General features: G+C 43.0%; 1 protein-coding gene across 1 annotated transcript in view; it reads right to left on the reverse strand.

The window, feature by feature from the left end:
- Window positions 1-4,437: 4,437 nt before the first annotated feature.
- The window catches only part of LOC139757115 (inactive pancreatic lipase-related protein 1-like), a 43,963-nt gene continuing 25,995 nt past the window's right edge, over window positions 4,438-22,405 (reverse strand). Inside the window, exons 11-12 of the mRNA XM_071677212.1 lie at window positions 21,148-21,260; window positions 4,438-4,759 (exon numbers count right to left, since the gene is read on the reverse strand). Of these exons, the coding sequence (XP_071533313.1) occupies window positions 21,191-21,260 (70 nt within the window). The 3' untranslated portion in view covers window positions 4,438-4,759; window positions 21,148-21,190. The remainder of the gene's footprint in view (window positions 4,760-21,147; window positions 21,261-22,405) is intronic.

The following is a 22,405-nucleotide window of genomic DNA, read 5'->3' on the forward strand; positions in this document are numbered from 1 at the left end:
CTTTCCCTTGTCTGTTCGCCGTACCCTACGGACCCAGAGAGTACTCAACGCTTTCCCAACTAGGGTACCTTCCATCCGCATCATGAGCCTCTCGAATGCACCTCGCTTGTGCCGTCTTGGACACAAGAAAACGAGAAAGTAAGATTCGTTTTAAAACATTATGGATTATCCAGTTCATCAAAACGCATTGGATGATGCTCTTGAAGTCTAAAGAGGTTTCAGTGAGGTGAGGGAGGGGAGGTTTAATGAATACTGCGGTTGCTTTTCATTTGCAGTGTGAGATTTGGTCAGTCGAGAAATGAATATCTTCGGCGCGCGTTCGATATTGGGCTGCGACTGGACTGTGAATCGATAGCGGCTGGAGCGATCCCGTGGCCACAGGTGCTGCCAGACAGTACCTGTCAGCCCACGTGAACCTCATCTATTTAAGGATAATTTGCAGCGCCTTTCTGGAAAATGCTGTTGGAAGCTTGGCTGAGGTGTACTAGCGTGTGCAATGAGGATAAGTTATTTGTATTACTGGCGAGTTGGATGGATGACGATATCATCCATGATATTGTGAGTCTTGACGAAAACAAATGGAAAATTAGTCAACACAGTAGGAAGCCTTCCGCCGTCTGACGCTCCAACGTACCCAAAGTGAACTCAGAAATTTTCTTTCTTTCTTTTAAGCCCAGCTCAGTACCAGGTAATATAAAGTTTCACGCAAGTTCACGTTCGTCTTTCTGTTGCAGTGAGGGTAAAACACGGAGCATGATTGGAGTGTCGTGTCCTTCAGGCAGTTTACCACCAGGATGTTTCGTTCGTACCAATATCCCAGCACAACAGCATCGGGGAGTTGCCAGTCGCTACCTCCACTCCGTCTGGGTAGATGTCTGGCCTTCTTTTTATCTTACGTTTGCTCTTTTGTCTTTGCCTTGTGCACCGCTGGTGTCTGTCTAGACAGACTTGGATGATCAATAGACATTTTTCTACTGCCAAAGCTACTAATTCATGGTTTCTGAGATACCAGTGACACGGTATTGCTGTGCTGAATTTCTATACTAAAATGTAAACGTATTTATTACCACATGCAACAGCCACTTGTGTTCAACCCGCGGTGGGGCTCAGCCTTCCAGCCAATCCCTTGACAGGTCACAAGGTCTTCGAACCAATAGGGACGAGTCTCTCGTGGCGGGAAGACTGGGTATTGGTCGAGTGTCTGCAGCTTAAAAAAATGTTGCATGGCGCAGGAACGCCCACACCATGCGTCGCCAAGGCGTTTTTGCTTGATCCTCTCTTGTGCCAGTGACCTTCGCAAAATCTGTCAATGCCCAAGTTTTGCAACTGCCACGGGTCAAAATAGCCCCAACAGAGTACCATAGAGAACACTCTGATGTTATACCACACAACTAGAATTCCACGAATAATATCTTAAATGAAATGTTAAAACATTCTGTTGGACTACCTACTTATGATTCTACCTGAGATTGCCTAATTACCAACACAATGAAGAAAACTATTCTTAAATGGTGATAAAAACAAAGCCTGTTTCATTGTTACATGACGATATATACCTAACCAGCACAAGTGGCTCATTCAATACACTTAATTACCGTCAGCTGGGGTCATGCCAGCAGCGCTGTCTTCCATGCCATGCAATGGACCCATTTATCGGGGGATTGCAATATTGCAGAAACGGAGCAATGCATGGGGGGGGGGGGGAATGGGTGGGGGGAGGTGCAACCAGCAGGGGGGGGGGGTGGGTGGCGGGCGAGCGTCCCCCCCTCTGCATTGATCTAAGCACGCCGCACCCGCTAGCAACCTCAGGCACGGCGTGTTTTGCAAAGTGTGCAACAGCGCTCCATAAGGTCGGGTGTTGGGCCCATGTTGCTCCTACTGTTGCCTCCTCCTACCCCCCCCCCCTCCCCCCACTCCCTCTACCCCCCCCACTCCCCCCCAACATTGGCCCCGCCCCCTCCGCTGCTACCAACCCACCCACAACCTCCCCGAACCCCTTTCATTCCACGCCTTCGTCCGGCCGACCTCACACCATTCTCTCTCTCTCTCTCTCTCCGGCATGCAACCCACTGCATTATCCTGGAAGCCTCCACATCCTGTGATGACGGAGGGGGAGAAGGGTAGGTGGGTATGTAAAGCCTATAATAAGACCCTTGCAACATTGATGACCACCCATGATGACTGTGGGCTCCCACCACCACCTTCTGCAGGAGGCAGCAGCAGGAGGCAGGAGGAGGCAGGAGGCAGGAGGAGGCAGGAGGCAGGAGGAGGCAGGAGGAGGCAGCAGCAGGAGGCAGGAGGAGGAGGTGCTCCTGCTGACCCGTCACGGCCAACATTATCTTCAGGGAGAAACAGAGACAGGGAGCAACGCCACACACACACACACACACACACACACACACACACACACACAAACAGACAAACAGTCACACAAACAGACAGACAGCAGACAGACAGACACACAAACACACACACACACACACACACAAACAGACAAACAGACAGACAGACACACAAACACACACACACACACACACACACACACACAAACAGACAAACAGACAGACAGACAGCAGACAGACAGATACACAGAGACACAAACAGACACACAGACAGACAGACAGACACACACATACACACACACACACATACACACACACACACACACACACACACACACACACACACACACACACATGCACACACACACACACACACACACACACATATCCAACACCTCCCGCCCTGGGCCAGTGTGACGCAGGAGGTGCCGTTCCTACGCTGGGCCAGTGTGACGCAACAAGTAGTAACTTCCGCCTCGAGTACAGTGTGACGCACAAACTTTTCCTGCCTTCCTTGGCCAGTGTGACGTAGGGCAAGTACTTGTACTAGCCTAAGTTATGTGACGCAAGACGAGTGCACGCCTCCTGAGCCAGTGTGACGCAGGATTAGTACCCACCGACCTCGACCAGCGTAACGCAAGAGTGGCATCTACTAGTGTGACGCACTGCTGGTATCAACCTTCATGGGTCTGTGTGTCGCAGTGTGACGCAATGTCAGTAGTTCTCGGACTAGACCAGTGTGACGCTGTACCAGCAGTTGCCGTCCTAAGCCGGAGTGACGCACGACCAATAGCTACATCCCTCGACTAGTGTGACGTAGAATCAGTAGTTCTATCTCTGCGCTAGTGTGACGCAGGACAAGTAGTTCCATCGCCATCGTGACGCAGGACCTGTTGCTCCCTCCCTAAGCCAATGTGACGTTGGGCCGGTAGCTCCCTGTCTGGGCCAGTGTGACGCAAGAATAATGCCTCCCTCTCTCTGGACCACTGTGACGCAGGCCTAGTAAACTCCCTTGTCAGACTAGTGTGACGCGGGAACAATGCCTCCCTCGCCCATGGGCCTGTGTGACGCTGGAACAACGCCTCCCCTGGGCCAGTGTGACGCAGGGGAGGAGCAACCTGTTTTCTATGCTGACCAAAGTATCACATATTCTGTCGTGCATATCGCCAGGTGGGCGGGACCTGAGCTCCACACTGGCCCTCACCTGCACACGTAAACACACGCCCCCGGGGAACTATGTCTACTGTATATTGCTACAGCTGCTGCTGTGTGACGTTTGTGACGACACGAGTGTGTCTGCTGGCACGTGTTTGTCTGTGTGCAGTACGTGTGTGTGTCTGTGTGTGTGTGTGTGTGTGTGTGTGTGTGTAATTGCCCATTGTAATCAGCTATTTGTACAATACAAGGAGAGAGGGACGTGTTCTGCGTTCTTGGGGGCCCCGGTCCTTTGAAATTTCTTTGTTTTCATATAATTCTTTAGATTTCTGTATGCCATCTGCTTTCGTAGTTCTATCTCTTAGTGTATTCACCCACTGTTCTCTTAACTACAAAACTGCTCATTTAAATCGTTTGAAACAAGTGTCTTGCTATGGCCTCCTGTTTCTGTCATAGGAACACTGCTCCCTGTCAGCATTTGAGACAGAAATTGGAAGGTTGTGGCGAAATCTCGTATTTCTTTCTTCTCTTCCGTGGTGGACAAAGTCATGGATCCCATCGTTTTCCCGTAACTTAGTTTCCCTATTTCCCTAGTACCATCTTTCTTATCGTTTGGACCTCCTCTATTAGATCCTCTTTCGCTGAGCGAAGTGACTAAACCTGAAATACGTATGGTAATCTATGTCTATTAAATACAGTCCTTATGATGATGGCCAGTAGATGATATGCCTCCTGAGCGCCTCCCCAGACACAGTGTTGCTTGACGATCAGTTACGTACTATGTCGCCCTTCAAGCTCCTCAATACCTAAAGATTAACGTACCTTATTTCCACTCATTGTTATGGAGGCCTCTCATTGTGTTCCATTTCGATTACTCTGTCGTTGCTTGGGCATAACTCTACCCAACTCTGGAGTTTGTTCCTTTATTTCGTTATCGTAATCCTGATCATTCCTTACATATGCTAGCATATTCAACCATGAAATCTAATCCTATGTGTAAATCATAAACATAGGTTAAGAATTACAAGAGGCCCCAAGATCAAACCCTGCCTCACGCCACTGGTTACCATATCTCCCTCATAAAAGGTCCTCTGAGGTACTGTTTCTGTTCCCTTCCGATCTACCGAAGGAGACCTCTTCTCTTTTGCCAGCATCATGTGTGCGACGTTGTCATATATCCTTCAGAAGGTCCGAGACGGCACATTGCTCCAAGCTATCTGTTCTGTCTCAAACATGCTGCCTCTCAAGTCAGGTGGTTTCTCCTTTATAAGATATAATCGATTTGTCTCCTGATTGTCTTTTCCATCGTTTTACAAGCCACACCCATTAGAGATACCTGTCTGTAGTTCGCTGCAATTCTTGAACCTCTTTTCTTAAAGATAGACACGACCTTTGCAGTGCTTCCGTATATCTTGATAAAAATCTTTGAACATTTCAAGCAGCGTATCGATTGCTGCTGCACATTATCTGAGCAAAGATGGAGAGATATTTTTCATGCTCATGCGCCTCAGAGGGATCAAACCCTTTCAACATCCTACTCATCCATTTTCTACCTTCGCTATTTCTTATGTTTGAATTAGGATATCTTACCAATCTGAGGATTCAACAGCCAAAAGGCACTTCGAGAACCCACTATTTGATACAATCTGCAGGAAAGCGTTAGAATATAGCTAGGATTTTTAAACAAGAATCATACATGTAAACTTTACCCATAATCTAGTAAGTTTAGACGTGATGTCACTTCACTAATATTCAGCAGATGACTTGTTAGAGATTATGTCTGACGAATTTGGAAAGCTCTCTCTCTCTCTCTCTCTCTCTCTCTCTCTCTCTCTCTCTCTCTCTCTCTCTCTCTCTCTCTTCTCTCTCTCTCTCTATTTATCTATCTATCTATCTATCTATCTATATATATATATATATATATATATATATATATATATATATATATATATATATATATATATTTTTTTTTTTTTTTTTTTTTTTGCTTTGTCGCTGTCTCCCGCGTTTGCGAGGTAGCGCAAGGAAACAGACGAAAGAAATAGCCCAACCCACCCCAATACACATGTATATACATACGTCCACACACGCAAATATACATACCTACACAGTTTTCCATGGTTTACCCCAGACGCTTCACATGCCCTGATTCAATCCACTGACAGCACGTCAACCCCGGTATACCACATCGATCCAATTCACTCTATTCCTTGCCCTCCTTTCACCCTCCTGCATGTTCAGGCCCCGATCACACAAAATCTTTTTCACTCCATCTTTCCACCTCCAATTTGGTCTCCCACTTCTCCTCGTTCCCTCCACCTCCGACACATATATCCTCTTGGGCAATCTTTCCTCACTCATTCTCTCCATGTGCCCAAACCATTTCAAAACACCCTCTTCTGCTCTCTCAACCACGCTCTTTTTATTTCCACACATCTCTCTTACCCTTACGTTACTTACTCGATCAAACCACCTCACACCACACATTGTCCTCAAACATCTCATTTCCAGCACATCCATCCTCCTGCGCACAACTCTATCCATAGCCCACGCCTCGCAACCTATACAACATTGTTGGAACCACTATTCCTTCAAACATACCCATTTTTGCTTTCCGAGATAATGTTCTCGACTTCCACACATTCTTCAAGGCTTCCAGGATTTTCGCCCCCTCCCCCACCCTATGATCCACTTCCGCTTCCATGGTTCCATCCGCTGCCAGATCCACTCCCAGATATCTAAAACACTTTACTTCCTCCAGTTTTTCTCCATTCAAACTTACCTCCCAATTGACTTGACCCTCAACCCTACTGTACCTAATAACCTTGCTCTTATTCACATTTACTCTTAACTTTCTTCTTTCACACACTTTACCAAACTCAGTCACCAGCTTCTTCAGTTCCTCACATGAATCAGCCACCAGCGCTGTATCATCAGCGAACAACAACTGACTCACTTCCCAAGCACTCTCATCCACAACAGACTTCATACTTGCCCCTCTTTCCAAAACTCTTGCATTCACCTCCCTAACAACCCCATCCATAAACAAATTAAACAACCATGGAGACATCACACACCCCTGCCGCAAACCTACATTCACTGAGAACCAATCACTTTCCTCTCTTCCTACACGTACACATGCCTTACATACATACATATGTATGTATGTATATATATATATATATATATATATATATATATATATTATTCCCTGGGGATAGGGGAGAAAGAATACTTCCCACGTATTCCCTGCGTGTCGTAGAAGGCGACTAAAAGGGAAGGGAGCAGGGGGCTGGAAATCCTCCCCTCTCATTTTTTTTTTTTTTTTAATTTTCCAAAAGAAGGAACAGAGAAGGGGGCCAGGTGAGGATATTCCCTCTAAGGCCCAGTCCTCTGTTCTTAACGCTACCTCGCTAATGCGGGAAATGGTGAATAGTAAGAAAAAAAAAAAAAAAAAAAAAATATATATATATATATATATATATATATATATATATATATATATATATATAGGTATGTATTGAATGTGTTTGATGATAGAGTGGCAGATATAAAGAGTTTTGGTCGAGGTGGTGTGCAAAGTGAGAGGGTTAGGGAAAATGATTTGGTAAACAGAGAAGAGGTAGTAAAAGCTTTGCGGAAGATGAAAGCCGGCAAGGCACCGGGTTTGGATGGTATTGGAATTTATTAAAAAAGGGGGTGACTATATTGTTGACTGGTTGGTAAGGTTATTTAATGTATGTATGAATAATGGTGAGGTGCCTGAGGATTGGCGGAATGCTTGCATAGTGCCATTGTACAAAGGCAAAGGGGATAAGAGTGAGTGCTCAAATTACAGAGGTATAAGTTTATTGAGGATTCCTGGGAAATCATATAGTAGGGTATTGATTGAGAGGGTGAATGCATGTACAGAGCATCAGATTGGGGAAGAGCAGTGTGGTTTCAGAAGTGGTAGAGGATGTGTGGATCAGGTGTTCGCTTAGAAGAGTGTATGTGAGAAATACTTAGAAAAGCAAATGGATTTGTATGTAGCATTTATGGACCTGGAGACGGTATATGATAAGAGTTCATAGAGATGCTCTGTGGAAGGTATTAAGAATATATGGTGTGGGAGGCAAGTTGTTAGAAGCAGTGAAAAGTTTCTATCGAGGATGTAAGGCATGTGTATGTGTAGGAAGAGAGGAAAGTGATTGGGTCTCAGTGAATGTAGGTTTGCGGCAGGGGTGTGTAATGTCTCCATGGTTGTTTAATTTGCTTATGGATGGGGTTGTTAGGGAGGTGAATGCAAGAGTTTTGGAGAGAGGGGCAAGTATGCAGTCTGTTGTGGATGACAGAGCTTGGGAAGTGAGTCAGTTGTTGTTCGTTGATGATAGAGCGTTGGTGGCTGATTCATGTGAGAAACTGCAGAAGCTGGTGACTGAGTTTGGGAAAGTGTATGAAAGAAGAAAGCTGAGAGTAAATGTGAATAAGAGCAAGGTTATTAGGTACAGTAGGGTTGAGGAACAAGTCAATTGGGAGGTATGTTTGAATGGAGAAAAACTGGAGGAAGTAAAGTGTTTTAGATATCTGGGAGTGAATTTGGCAGCGGATGGAACCATGGAAGCGGAAGTGAATCATAAGGTGGGGGAGGGGGCGAAAATTCTGGGAGCATTGAAGATTGTGTAGAAATCGAGAACATCACCTCGAAAAGCAAAAATGGGTATGTTTGAAGGAATAGTGGTTCCAACAATGTTATATGGTTGCGAGGCGTGGGAGTTGTGCGGAGGAGGGTGGATATGCTGGAAATGAGATGTTTGAGGGCAATATGTGGTGTGAGGTGGTTTGATCGAGTAAGTAATAATAGGGTCAGAGAGATGTGTGGTGATAAAAAGAGTGTGGTTGAGAGAGCGGAGGAGAGCGTTTTGAAATGGTTTGGTCACATAGAGAGAATGAGTGAGGAAAGATTGACCAAGAGGATATATGTGTCGGAGTTGGAGGGAACGAGGAGAAGTGGGAGACCAAATTGGAGGTGGAAAGATGGAGTGAAAAAGGTTTTGAGTGATCGGGGCCTGAACATGCAGGAGGATGAAAGGCGTGCAAGGAATAGAGTGAATTGGAACGATGTGGTGTACCGTGGTCGACGTGCTGTCAATGGATTGAACCAGGGAATGTGAAGCGTCTGGGGTAAACCATGGAAAGTTGTGTGGGGCCTGGATGTAGAAAGGGAGCTGTGGTTTCGGTGCATTATTACATGACAGCTAGAGACTGAGTGTGAACGATAGTGGCCTTTGTTGTCTTTTCCTAGCGCTACCTCGCGCACATGAGGGGGGAGGGGGTTGTTATTTCATGTGTGGCGGGGTGGCGATGGGAAAAAATAAAGGCAGACAGTATGAATTATGTACATGTGTATATATGTATTTGTCTGTGTGTGTGTACATATATGTATACGTTGAGATGTATAGGTATGTATACTTGCATGTGTGGACGTGTATGTATATATATGTGTATGTGGGTGGGTTGGGCCATTCTTTCGTTTGTTTCCTTGCGCTACCTTGCCAACGCGGGAGACAGCGACAAAGCAAAATAAGTAAATAAATAATATATATATATATATATATATATATATATATATATATATATATATATATATATATATATATATATATATATATATATTCAGAAAAGAAGAGAGAATGTTGGGGTGAAGAGAGTGGTGAGAGTAAGTGAGCGTGGGAAGGAGACTTATGTGAGGAAGTACCAGGAGAGACTGAGTACAGAATGGAAAAAGGTGAGAACAAAGGAGGTAAGGGGAGTGGGGGAGTAATGGGATGTATTTAGGGAAGCAGTGATGGCTTGCGCAAAACATGCTTGTGGCATGAGAAGCGTGGGAGGTGGGTTGATTAGAAATGGTAGTGAGTGGTGGGATGCAGAGGTAAGATTATTAGTGAAAGAGAAGAGAGAGGCATTTGAACGATTTTTGCAGGGAAAAAATGCAAATGAGTGGGAGAGGTATAAAAGAAAGAGGCAGGAGGTCAAGAGAAAGGTGCAAGAGGTGAAAAAGAGGGCAAATGAGAGTTGGGGTGAGAGAGTATCATTAAATTTCAGGGAGAATTAAAAGATGTTTTGGAAGGAGGTAAATAAAGTGCGTAAGACAAGGGAGCAAATGGGAACTTCAGTGAAGGGGGCTAATGGGGAGTTGATAACAAGTAGTGGTGATGTGAGAAGGAGATGGATTGAGTATTTTGAAGGTTTGTTGAATGTGTTTGATGATAGAGTGGCAGATATAGGGTGTTTTGGTCGAGGTGGTGTGCAAAGTGAGATGGTTAGGGAAAATGATTTGGTAAATAGAGGAGAGGTAGTAAAAGCTTTACGGAAGATTAAAGCCGGCAAAGCAGCAGGTTTGGATGGTATTGCAGTGGAATTCATTAAAAAAGGGAGGGACTGTATTGTTGACTGGTTGGTAAGGTTATTTAATGTATGTATGATTCATGGTGAGGTGCCTGAGGATTGGCGGAATGCTTGCATAGTGCCATTGTACAAAAGCAAAGGGGATAAGAGTGAGTGCTCAAATTACAGAGGTATAAGTTTGTTGAGTATTCCTGGTAAATTATATGGGAAGGTATTGATTGAGAGAGTGAAGGCGTGTACAGAGCATCAGATTGGGGAAGAGCAGTGTGGTTTCAGAAGTGGTAGAGGATGTGTGGATCAGGTGTTTGCTTTGAAGAATGTATGTGAGAAATGCTTAGAAAAACAAATGGATTTGTATGTAGCATTTATGGATCTGGAGAAGGCATATGATAGAGCTGATAGAGATGCTCTGTGGAAGGTTTTAAGAATATATGGTATGGGAGGCAAGTTGTTAGAAGCAGTGAAAAGTTTTTATCGAGGATATAAGGCATGTGTACGTGTAGGAAGAGAGGAAAGTGATTGGTTCTCAGTGAATGTAGGTTTGCGGCAGGGGTGTGTGATGTCTCCATGATTGTTTAATTTGTTTATGGATGGGGTTGTTAGGGAGGTGAATGCATGAGTTTTGGAAAGAGGGGCAAGTATGCAGTCTGTTGTGGATGACAGAGCTTGGGAAGTGAGTCAGTTGTTGTTCGATGATGATACAGCGCTGATGGCTCATTCATGTAAGAAACTGCAGAAGCTGGTGACTGAGTTTGGTAAAGTGTGTGAAAGAAGAAAGTTGAGAGTAAATGTGAATAAGAGCAAGGTTATTAGGTACAGTAGGGTTGAGGGTCAAGTCAACTGGGCGGTAAGTTTGAATGGAGAAAAACTGGAGGAAGTAAAGTGTTTTAGATATCTGGGAGTGGATCTGGCAGCGGATGGAACCATGGAAGCGGAAGTGAATCATAGGGTGGGGGAGGGGGCGAAAATTCTGGGAGCCTTGAAGAATGTGTGGAAGTCGAGAACATTATCTCGGAAAGCAAAAATGGGTATGTTTGAAGGAATAGTGGTTCCAACAATGTTATATGGTTGCGAGGCGTGGGCTATGGATAGAGTTGTGCGCAGGAGGGTGGATGTGCTGGAAATGAGATGTTTGAGGACAATATGTGGTGTGAGGTGGTTTGATCGAGTAAGTAATGTAAGGGTGAGAGAGATGTGTGGAAATAAAAAGAGTGTGGTTGAGAGAGCAGAAGAGGGTGTTTTGAAATGGTTTGGTCACATGGAGAGAATGAGTGGGGAAAGATTGACCAAGAGGATATATGTGTCAGAGGTGGAGGGAACGACGAGAAGTGGGAGACCAAATTGGAGGTGGAAAGATGGAGTGAAAAGATTTTGAGTGATCGGGGCCTGAACATGCAGGAGGGTGAAAGGCGTGCAAGCAATAGAGTGAATTGGAACGATGTGGTATACCGGGGCCGACGTGCTGTCAATGGATTGAACCAAGGCATGTGAAGCGTCTGGGGTAAACCATGGAAAGTTGTGTGGGGCCTGGATGTGGAAAGGGAGCTGTGGTTTCGGTGCATTATTACATGACAGCTAGAGACTGAGTGTGAACGAATGGGGCCTTTGGTGTCTTTTACTAGCGCTCCCTCGCACACATGAGGGGGGAGGGGGTTGTTATTCCATGTGTGGCGAGGTGGCGATGGGAATGAAAAAAGGCAGACAGTATGAATTATGCACATGTGTATATATGTATATGTCTGTGTGTGTATATATATGTGTACATTGAGATGTATAGGTATGTATATTTGCGTGTGTGGACGTGTATGTATATACATGTGAATGTGGGCGGGTTGGGCCATTCTTTCGTCTGTTTCCTTGCGCTACCTCGCTAACGCGGGAGACAGCGACAAAGGAAAATAAATAAATAAAAATATACAGAGAGAGAGAGAGAGAGAGAGAGAGAGAGAGAGAGAGAGAGAGAGAGAGAGAGAGATGTTATCCCTGGGAATAGGGGAGAAAGAATACTTCCCACGTATTCCCTGCGTGTCGTAAAAGGCGACTAAAGGGGGAGGGAGCGAGTGGCTGGAAATCCTCCCCTCTCTTGTTTTTTTTTAATTTTCCAAAAGAAGGAACAGAGAAGGGGGTCAGGTGAGGATATTCCCTCTAAGGCCCAGTCCTCTGTTCTTAACGCTACCTCGCTAACGCGGGAAATGGCAAAGCGACAAAGTATAAAAAAAAAAAAAAAAAAAAAAAAAAAATATATATATATATATTTTTTTTTTTTTTTTTTGCCGCTGTCTCCCGCGTTTGCGAGGTAGCGCAAGGAAACAGACGAAAGAAATGGCCCAACCCACCCCCATACACATGTATATACATACGTCCACACACGCAAAATATACATACCTACACAGCTTTCCATGGTTTACCCCAGACGCTTCACATGCCCCGATTCAATCCACTGACAGCACGTCAACCCCGGTATACCACATCGATCCAATTCACTCTATTCCTTGCCCTCCTTTCACCCTCCTGCATGTTCAGGCCCCGATCACACAAAATCCTTTTCACTCCATCTTTCCACCTCCAATTTGGTCTCCCTCTTCTCCTCGTTCCCTCCACCTCCGACACATATATCCTCTTGGTCAATCTTTCCTCACTCATTCTCTCCATGTGCCCAAACCATTTCAAAACACCCTCTTCTGCTCTCTCAACCACTCTCTTTTTATTTCCACACATCTCTCTTACCCTTACGTTACTTACTCGATCAAACCACCTCACACCACACATTGTCCTCAAACATCTCATTTCCAGCACATCCATCTTCCTGCGCACAAGTCTATCCATAGCCCACGCCTCGCAACTATACAACATTGTTGGAACCACTATTCCTTCAAACATACTCATTTTTGCTTTCCGAGATAATGTTCTCGACTTCCACACATTCTTCAAGGCTCCCAGAATTTTCGCCCCCTCCCCCACCCGATGATCCACTTCCGCTTCCATGGTTCCATCCGCTGCCAGATCCACTCCCAGATATCTAAAACACTTTACTTCCTCCAGTTTTTCTCCATTCAAACTCACCTCCCAATTGACTTGACCCTCAACCCTACTGTACCTAACAACCTTGCTCTTATTCACATTTACTCTTAACTTTCTTCTTTCACACACTTTACCAAACTCAGTCACCAGCTTCTGCAGTTTCTCACATGAATCAGCCACCAGCGCTGTATCATCAGCGAACAACAACTGACTCACTTCCCAAGCTCTCCCATCCCCAACAGACTTCATATTTGCCCCTCTTTCCAAAACTCTTGCATTCACCTCCCTAACAACCCCATCCATAAACAAATTAAACAACCATGGAGACATCACACACCCCTGCCGCAAACCTACATTCACTGAGAACCAATCACTTTCCTCTCTTCCTACACGTACACATGCCTTACATCCTCGATAAAAACTTTTCACTGCTTCTAACAACTTGCCTCCCACACCATATATTCTTAATACCATCCACAGAGCATCTCTATCAACTCTATCATATGCCTTCTCCAGATCCATAAATGCTACATACAAATCCATTTGCTTTTCTAAGTATTTCTCACATACATTCTTCAAAGCAAACACCTGATCCTCACATCCTCTACCACTTCTGAAACCACACTGCTCTTCCCCAATCTGATGCTCTGTACATGCTTTCACCCTCTCAATCAATACCCTCCCATATAATTTACCAGGAATACTCAACAAACTTATACCTCTGTAATTTGAACACTCACTCTTATCCCCTTTGCCTTTGTACAATGGCACTATGCACGCATTCCGCCAATCCTCAGGCACCTCACCGTGAGTCATACATACACTAAATAACGTTACGAACCAGTCAACAATGCAGTCACCCCCTTTTTTAATAAATTCCACTGCAATACCACCCAATATATATATATATATATATATATATATATATATATATATATATATATATATATATATATATATATTATTATTGTTTTGCTTTGTCGCTGTCTCCCGCGTTTGCGAGGTAGCGCAAGGAAACAGACGAAAGAATGGCCCAACCCGCCCACATTCACATGTATATACATACACGTCCACACACGCAAATATACATACCTATACATCTCAATGTACACATATATATACACACACACAGACAAATACATACATACACATGTACATAATTCATACTGTCTGCCTTTATTCATTCCCATCGCCACCCCGCCACACATGAAATAACACCCTCCCATAATTGAGAACATTTCTTCATGTCAGGTTTTGTGGGCTGAGAAGGCAGCTTATATTCAAATTATTGTTGCAAAACTATGTCAATAAATATCATCCAGATCTTCGTGATGAATGCTAAATATTGCAAATGTAATGAGAGATTTTAACTATGTATAATGTTTCTTGTATGTTAGCATATTACTGGGAAGATGTGCTGAAGATGAAGCAAGATAAAGTTCAGTAATTTCAAGAGAATCAGTCTGTCCTGGTTGTCTTATTTTTTTGAAGCTTAACATTTGGTGAAGTAAGGCATTTACATCATATGTTTTGATTTAATGAAATTATTTTCCTTTTTCTCAGTCATATAAGAATATTTTTATGGTACACATGAATTGATGTATATGACTGTGTGTGTGTGTATATATATATATATATATATATATATATATATATATATATACATGTGTATGTGTATGTGTGTGTATACATATATGTATGTATATATATATATATATATATATATATATATATATATATATATATATATATATATATAGAGGAAAGTGATTTGTTCTCAGTGAATAGGTTTGCGGCAGGGGTGTGTGATGTCTCCATGGTTGTTTAATTTGTTTATGAATGGGGTTGTTAGGGAGGTGAATGCAAGAGTTTTGGAGAAGGGCAAGTATGAAGTCTGTTGGGGATGAGAGAGCTTGGGAAGTGAGTCAGTTGTTGTTCGCTGATGATACAGCGCTGGTGGCTGATTCATGTGAGAAACTGCAGATGCTGGTGACTGAGTTTGGTAAAGTGTGTGAAAGAAGAAAGTTAAGAGTAAATGTGAATAAGAGCAAGGTTATTAGGTACAGTAGGGTTGAGGGTCAAGTCAACTGGGCGGTAAGTTTGAATGGAGAAAAACTGGAGGAAGTAAAGTGTTTTAGATATCTGGGAGTGGATCTGGCAGCGGATGGAACCATGGAAGCGGAAGTGGATCATAGGGTGGGGAAGGGGGCGAAAATCCTTGGAGCCTTGAAGTATGTGTGGAAGTCGAGAACATTATCTCGGAAAGCAAAAATGGGTGTTTGAAGGAATAGTGGTTCCAAAAATGTTTTATGGTTGCGAGGCGTGGGCTATGGATAGAGTTGTGCGCAGGAGGATGGATGTGCTGGAAATGAGATGTTTGAGGACAATGTGTGGTGTGATGTGGTTTGATCGAGTAAGTAACGTAAGGGTAAGAGAGATGTGTGGAAATAAAAAGAGAGTGGTTGAGAGAGCAGAAGAGGGTGTTTTGAAATGGTTTGGGCACATGGAGAGAATGAGTGAGGAAAGATTGACCAAGAGGATGTATGTGTCGGAGGTGGAGGGAACGAGGAGAAGTGGGAGACCAAATTGGAGGTGGAAAGATGGAGTGAAAAAGATTTTGTGTGATCGGGGCCTGAACATGCAGGAGGGTGAAAGGAGGGCAAGGAATAGAGTGAATTGGATCGATGTGGTATACTGGGGTTGACGTGCTGTCAGTGGATTGAATCAGGGCATGTGAAGCGCCTGGGGTAAACCATGGAAAGCTGTGTAGGTATGTATATTTGCGTGTGTGGACGTATGTATATACATGTGTATTGGGGTGGGTTGGGCCATTTCTTTCGTCTGTTTCCTTGCGCTACCTCGCAAACGCGGGAGACAGCGACAAAGCAAAATATATATATATATATATATATATATATATATATATATATATATATATATATATATATATATATATATATTTTATTCGTATTCCTCGCGTGTCGTAGAAAGCGACTAGAGGGGACGGGAGCGGGGGGCCAGAAATCCTCCCCTCCTTGTATTAACTTTCTAAAATGGGAAACAGAAGAAGGAGTCACGCGGGGAGTGCTCATCCTCCTCGAAGGCTCAGAGTGGGGTGCCTAAATGTGTGTGGATGTAACCAAGATGTGAAAAAAGGAGAGATAGGTAGTATGTTTGAGGAAAGGAACCTGGATGTTTTGGCTCTGAGTGAAACGAATCTCAAGGGTAAAGGGGAAGAGTGGTTTGGGAATGTCTGGGGAGTAAAGTCAGGGGTTAGTGAGAGGACAAGAGCAAGGGAAGGAGTAGCAATACTCCTGAAATAGGAGTTGTGGGAGTATGTAGAATGTGGGAGAATGTAAGAAAGTAAATTCTCGATTAATATGGGTAAAACTGAAAGTTGATGGAGAGAGGTGGGTGATTATTGGTGCATATGCACCCGGGCATGAGAAGAAAGATCATGAGAGGCAAGTGTTTTGGGAGCAGCTGAATGAGTGTGTTAGTGGTTTTGATGCACGAGACCGGGTTATAGTGATGGGTGATTTGAATGCAAAGGTGAGTAATGTGGCAGTTGAGGGAATAATTGGTATACATGGGGTGTTCAGTGTTGTAAATGGAAATGGTGAAGAGCTTGTAGATTTATGTGCTGAAAAAGGACTGATGATTGGGAATACCTGGTTTAAAAAGCGAGATATACATAAGTATACTTATGTAAGTAGGAGAGATGGCCAGAGAGCGTTATTGGATTACGTGTTAATTGACAGGCGTGCGAAAGAGAGACTTTTGGACGTTAATGTGCTGAGAGGTGCAACTGGAGGGATGTCTGATCATTATCTTGTGGAGGCTAAGGTGAAGATTTGTATGGGTTTTCAGAAAAGAAGAGTGAATGTTGGGGTGAAGAGGGTGGTGAGAGTAAGTGAGCTTGGGAAGGAGACCTGTGTGAGGAAGTACCAGGAGAGACTGAGTACAGAATGGAAAAAGGTGAGAACAATGGAAGTAAGGGGAGTGGGGGAGGAATGGGATGTATTTAGGGAATCAGTGATGGATTGCGCAAAAGATGCTTGTGGCATGAGAAGAGTGGGAGGTGGGTTGATTAGAAAGGGTAGTGAGTGGTGGGATGAAGAAGTGAGAGTATTAGTGAAAGAGAAGAGAGAGGCATTTGGACGATTTTTGCAGGGAAAAAATGCAATTGAGTGGGAGATGTATAAAAGAAAGAGACAGGAGGTCAAGAGAAAGGTGCAAGAGGTGAAAAAAAGGGCAAATGAGAGTTGGGGTGAGAGAGTATCATTAAATTTTAGGGAGAATAAAAAGATGTTCTGGAAGGAGGTAAATATATATATATATATATGTATATATATATATATATATATATATATATATATATATATATATATATATATATATATATATATATATATATATATATATTCCCTGGGGATAGGGGAGAAAGAATACTTCCCACGTATTCCCCGCGTGTCGTAAAAGGCGACTAAAAGGGAAGGGAGCGGGGGGCTGGATGAGGATGTTTCCTCAGAGGCCCAGTTCTCTGTTCTTAACGCTACCTCGCTGAAGCGGGAAATGGCGAATAGTATGAAAGAAAGATATATATATACATATATATATATATATATATATATATATATATATATATATATATATATATATATATACATATATATATATATATATATATATTATATATACATATATTGGAAAGGATCACAATTTTGCGCGTGATCAAGATATTCCTATGAGTCCACGGGAAAAATGAAACACGAAAATGGCGTCCTAGCTTCGTCTCTTCGATGTATATCAACTGATTGTTATATTCCTCTCTTGAGGTTCCCCTGATGATGTGATTATTACACGAAAGTGCACTTGGGAACTTTTCGTGTTTCATTTTCCCCGTGGACTCATAGGAATATATGGTTTGGATGGTACTGCAGTGGAATTTATTAAAAAAGGGGGTGACTGTATTGTTGACTGGTTGGTAAGGTTATTTAATGTATGTATGACTCATGGTGAGGTGCCTGAGGATTGGCGGAATGCGTGCATAGTACCATTGTACAAAGGCAAAGGGGATAAGAGTGAGTGCTCAAATTACAAAGGTATAAGTTTGTTGAGTATTCCTGGTAAATTATATGGGAGGGTATTGATTGAGAGGGTGAAGGCATGTACAGAGCATCAGATTGGGGAAGAGCAGTGTGGTTTCAGAAGTGGTAGAGGATGTGTGGATCAGGTGTTTGCTTTGAAGAATGTATGTGAGAAATACTTAGAAAAGCAAATGGATTTGTATGTAGCATTTATGGATCTGGAGAAGGCATATGATAGAGTTGATAGAGATGCTCTGTGGAAGGTATTAAGAATATATGGTGTGGGAGGCAAGTTGTTAGAAGCAGTGAAAAGTTTTTATCGAGGATGTAAGGCATGTGTACGTGTAGGAAGAGAGGAAAGTGATTGGTTCTCAGTGAATGTAGGTTTGCGGCAGGGGTGTGTGATGTCTCCATGGTTGTTTAATTTGTTTATGGATGGGGTTGTTAGGGAGGTGAATGCAAGAGTTTTGGAAAGAGGAGCAAGTATGAAGTCTGTTGGGGATGAGAGAGCTTGGGAAGTGAGTCAGTTGTTGTTCGCTGATGATACAGCGCTGGTGGCTGATTCATGTGAGAAACTGCAGAAGCTGGTGACTGAGTTTGGTAAAGTGTGTGAAAGAAGAAAGTTAAGAGTAAATGTGAATAAGAGCAAGGTTATTAGGTACAGTAGGGTTGAGGGTCAAGTCAATTGGGAGGTGAGTTTGAATGGAGAAAAACTGGAGGAAGTGAAGTGTTTTAGATATCTGGGAGTGGATCTGGCAGCGGATGGAACCATGGAAGCGGAAGTGGATCATAGGGTGGGGGAGGGGGCGAAAATTCTGGGAGCCTTGAAGAATGTGTGGAAGTCGAGAACATTATCTCGGAAAGCAAAAATGGGTATGTTTGAAGGAATAGTGGTTCCAACAATGTTGTATGGTTGCGAGGTGTGGGCTATGGATAGAGTTGTGCGCAGGAGGATGGATGTGCTGGAAATGAGACGTTTGAGGACAATGTGTGGTGTGAGGTGGTTTGATCGAGTAAGTAACGTAAGGGTAAGAGAGATGTGTGGAAATAAAAAGAGCGTGGTTGAGAGAGCAGAAGAGGGTGTTTTGAAATGGTTTGGGCACATGGAGAGAATGAGTGAGGAAAGATTGACCAAGAGGATATATGTGTCGGAGGTGGAGGGAACGAGGAGAAGAGGGAGACCAAATTGGAGGTGGAAAGATGGAGTGAAAAAGATTTTGTGTGATCGGGGCCTGAACATGCAGGAGGGTGAAAGGAGGGCAAGGAATAGAGTGAATTGGATCGATGTGGTATACCGGGGTTGATGTGCTGTCAGTGGATTGAATCAAGGCATGTGAAGCGTCTGGGGTAAACCATGGAAAGCTGTGTAGGTATGTATATTTGCGTGTGTGGACGTATGTATATACATGTGTATGGGGGTGGGTTGGGCCATTTCTTTCGTCTGTTTCCTTGCGCTACCTCGCCTAGAGGGAATATCCTCACCTGACCCCCTTCTCTGTTCCTTCTTTTGGAAAATTAAAAAAAAAAACAAGAAAGGGGAGGATTTCCAGCCACCCGCTCCCTCCCCTTTTAGTCGCCTTCTACGACACGCAGGGAATACGTGGGAAGTATTCTTTCTCCCCTATCCCCAGGGATAAATAATAATAAATATAATAATAATATAATTAATAATATAATTAATAATAATAAATATAATAATAAATAATAAAATAATATAAACATATATATATATATTATATTATATATATATATATATATATATATATATAATATATATATATATATATATATACATATTCGCTGTTTCCAGCGTTAGCGAGGTAGCGTTAAGAACAGATGATTGAGCCTAACAAGTAAAAATCTTCATTTGGCCCCTTCTCTGTTCCTTCTTTTGGAAAAGTAAAAAACTGGAGGGGAAGATTTCCAGCCCCCCTCCACCCCATTTTAGTCGCCTTTTACGACACGCAGGGAATATCGTGGGAAGTATTCTTTCTTCCCTATCCCCTGGAGACTGAGTGTGAACGAATGTGGCCTTTGTTGTCTTTTCCTAGCGCTACCTTGCGCGCGCGGGGAAAGGGGTGCCTATTTCATGTGTGGCACGTCTAATCAGGCACCGATCGCTCAAAATCTTTTTCTACTCGATCCTTCATCTCCAATCTGGTCTCTCCTTTCTCTTTGTTCCCTCCACTTCTGATACATGTATCATATCCTCTTTGTTAACACTATATGTATTATCATATTGTTATTATACTTAATCGTCGTCTTCCGCGTTAGCGAGGTATCTCCTCACACCAAAATTTTCTCTTCTTTTCTGAAAACTTCTACAAATCTTCACCTTCGCCTCCACAAGACAATGATCAGACATCCCTCCAGATGCACCTCTCAGCACATTAACATCCAAAAGTCTCTCTTTCGCGCGCCTAACAATTAAAACGTAATCCAATGACGCTCTCTGGCCATCTCTCCTACTTAATATTCGTATACTTATCTACGTATATCTCTCTTTTTAAACCAGGTATTCTCAATCATAAGTCCTTTTTCAGCACACAAATCTACAAGCTTTTCACCATTTCCATTTACAACACTGAATTATACCCTCAAATGCCACATTACTCACCTTTGCATTCAAATCACCCATCATTATAACCCGGTCACGTGCATCAAAACCACTAACACACTCATTCAGCTGCTCCCAAAACACTTGCCTCTCATGATCTTTCTTCTCATGACCAGGTGCGTAGGCACCAATAATCACCCATCTCTCTCCATCTACTTTCAGTTTTACCCATATCAATCTAGAGTTTACTTTCTTACACTCTATCACATACTCCCACAACTGCTTCAGAAGTAGTGCTACTCCCTCCTTTGCTCTTGTCCTGTCACGAACTCCTAACTTTACTCCAACAACATATCTATTGATCAGCCCTAATTGGATGATGTAAAGCTATGTTGGCTGTGACCAGACTGCCCTGTTTAGGAATCAAACCCTGACCTATCTGAATCATATAATTTTACTGCTGACAACCATTCCTGCCGTTATTGTCTATTACGTGTTCCACGAAATCTTAGAAGACGTTGATGAGGGATAGGGGATTAGGGATCATACGTAGAGGATAGATAACAGAAGACCTGATGGTCTAAGACGAGGTTACCTGCAGCAGGAGAGACAGACAGCAGCCGAAGTTCTTCATGTGATTAGATGGAGACAAGAGTGTGCAGCAGATGGCTCCTGCCGACCCACCATTCACTCCGGCGCATCAGCAGCCTGGAAAGTAACACCTTGTGTATAGAGTTTACTGGCATGGAAATTCTATGGGAATAGGTGGAAGGAAAACACATTCATATCTAACTCCAGCTGCATTTTACCTTGAAGAGGAAGGTGTTTAAGCTTCTCATATACTTAAGGAAAATAATTGAAATACTGCTGAGATTTATATTAATTGATAGACTTTGCCTTGACGACATCACCTGACTGAAGAACGCTTCAGTGTTTCATAACTCAACTGAAAAACACTTTTACCCACGTTTGTATCACTCATCCTCTTTACCTTCACACAGTTATCACTGTATGTATGTGAAACACGAAAAACTAACATTAGTTATATCATTGAAAATAAGTATATCAAAAACGTCTGTATAATTCCTCGAAGTCTGCGCTTTTCTTTTAATGGCTTTCCTCGTTAGATCTGTCTGAGCAAAGGACTTTAGTTTTGTTACTCTTCTTTGTATTTGCTCTTGATTTCCTCGGTCTTTGCTAAAGTCTAATGGCGTAAATTGAACAACGTATCTTGAACGTTGAAAAAATCGACAACGTAAGTCATGATGATCTGCTTGATATACAAGAGAACATAGTTACCAAAATTCAATTCAATCCAATTCTTATTGACACAGGCTCACAGGAAGACAGAGTTCTTTGCAAACAGATGCGTTGAACACAGGATTAAGTTACCGTCAAACGTAGAAAATGACAAGATTCCAATTACCTTCAAAGATCAGTTAGACAAAGGTTTGATCAGTTTAGGAATCATCTGAACACAGGGGAATAACATTCCTACATCGTTGTCTCATTCCAGAGTCTAAGAAGTTCCTGAGGAGCAGCAGATACAATGCACTACCAGATTATAGTAGGATTTCCCCTTTTCTTTTATCCTATTGAATTCCATGCAGGTATACGTCGGCAATGCATTCGTTTTCTTTCAGTCTATTTCCCTGATGGTTGATGTAGTTGAAGGGAGTGGAGGATGAGGAAAGGCGACCTTCTCACCATTCTATCGTAACTATATCCACTTACTATAGGGACAAACTGATCTAAACTCAGCTGAGAAAACTACACTTGGTTCTACCTTTTCCTCTGTCGTCTGTCTTTCCCATGTTCTCCCAAGTAAATTCCAACATTCCTAATTGTTACCA

This window comes from Panulirus ornatus, chromosome 24, assembly GCF_036320965.1.
Source record: "Panulirus ornatus isolate Po-2019 chromosome 24, ASM3632096v1, whole genome shotgun sequence".
Classification (NCBI taxonomy): Eukaryota; Metazoa; Arthropoda; class Malacostraca; order Decapoda; family Palinuridae; genus Panulirus; species Panulirus ornatus.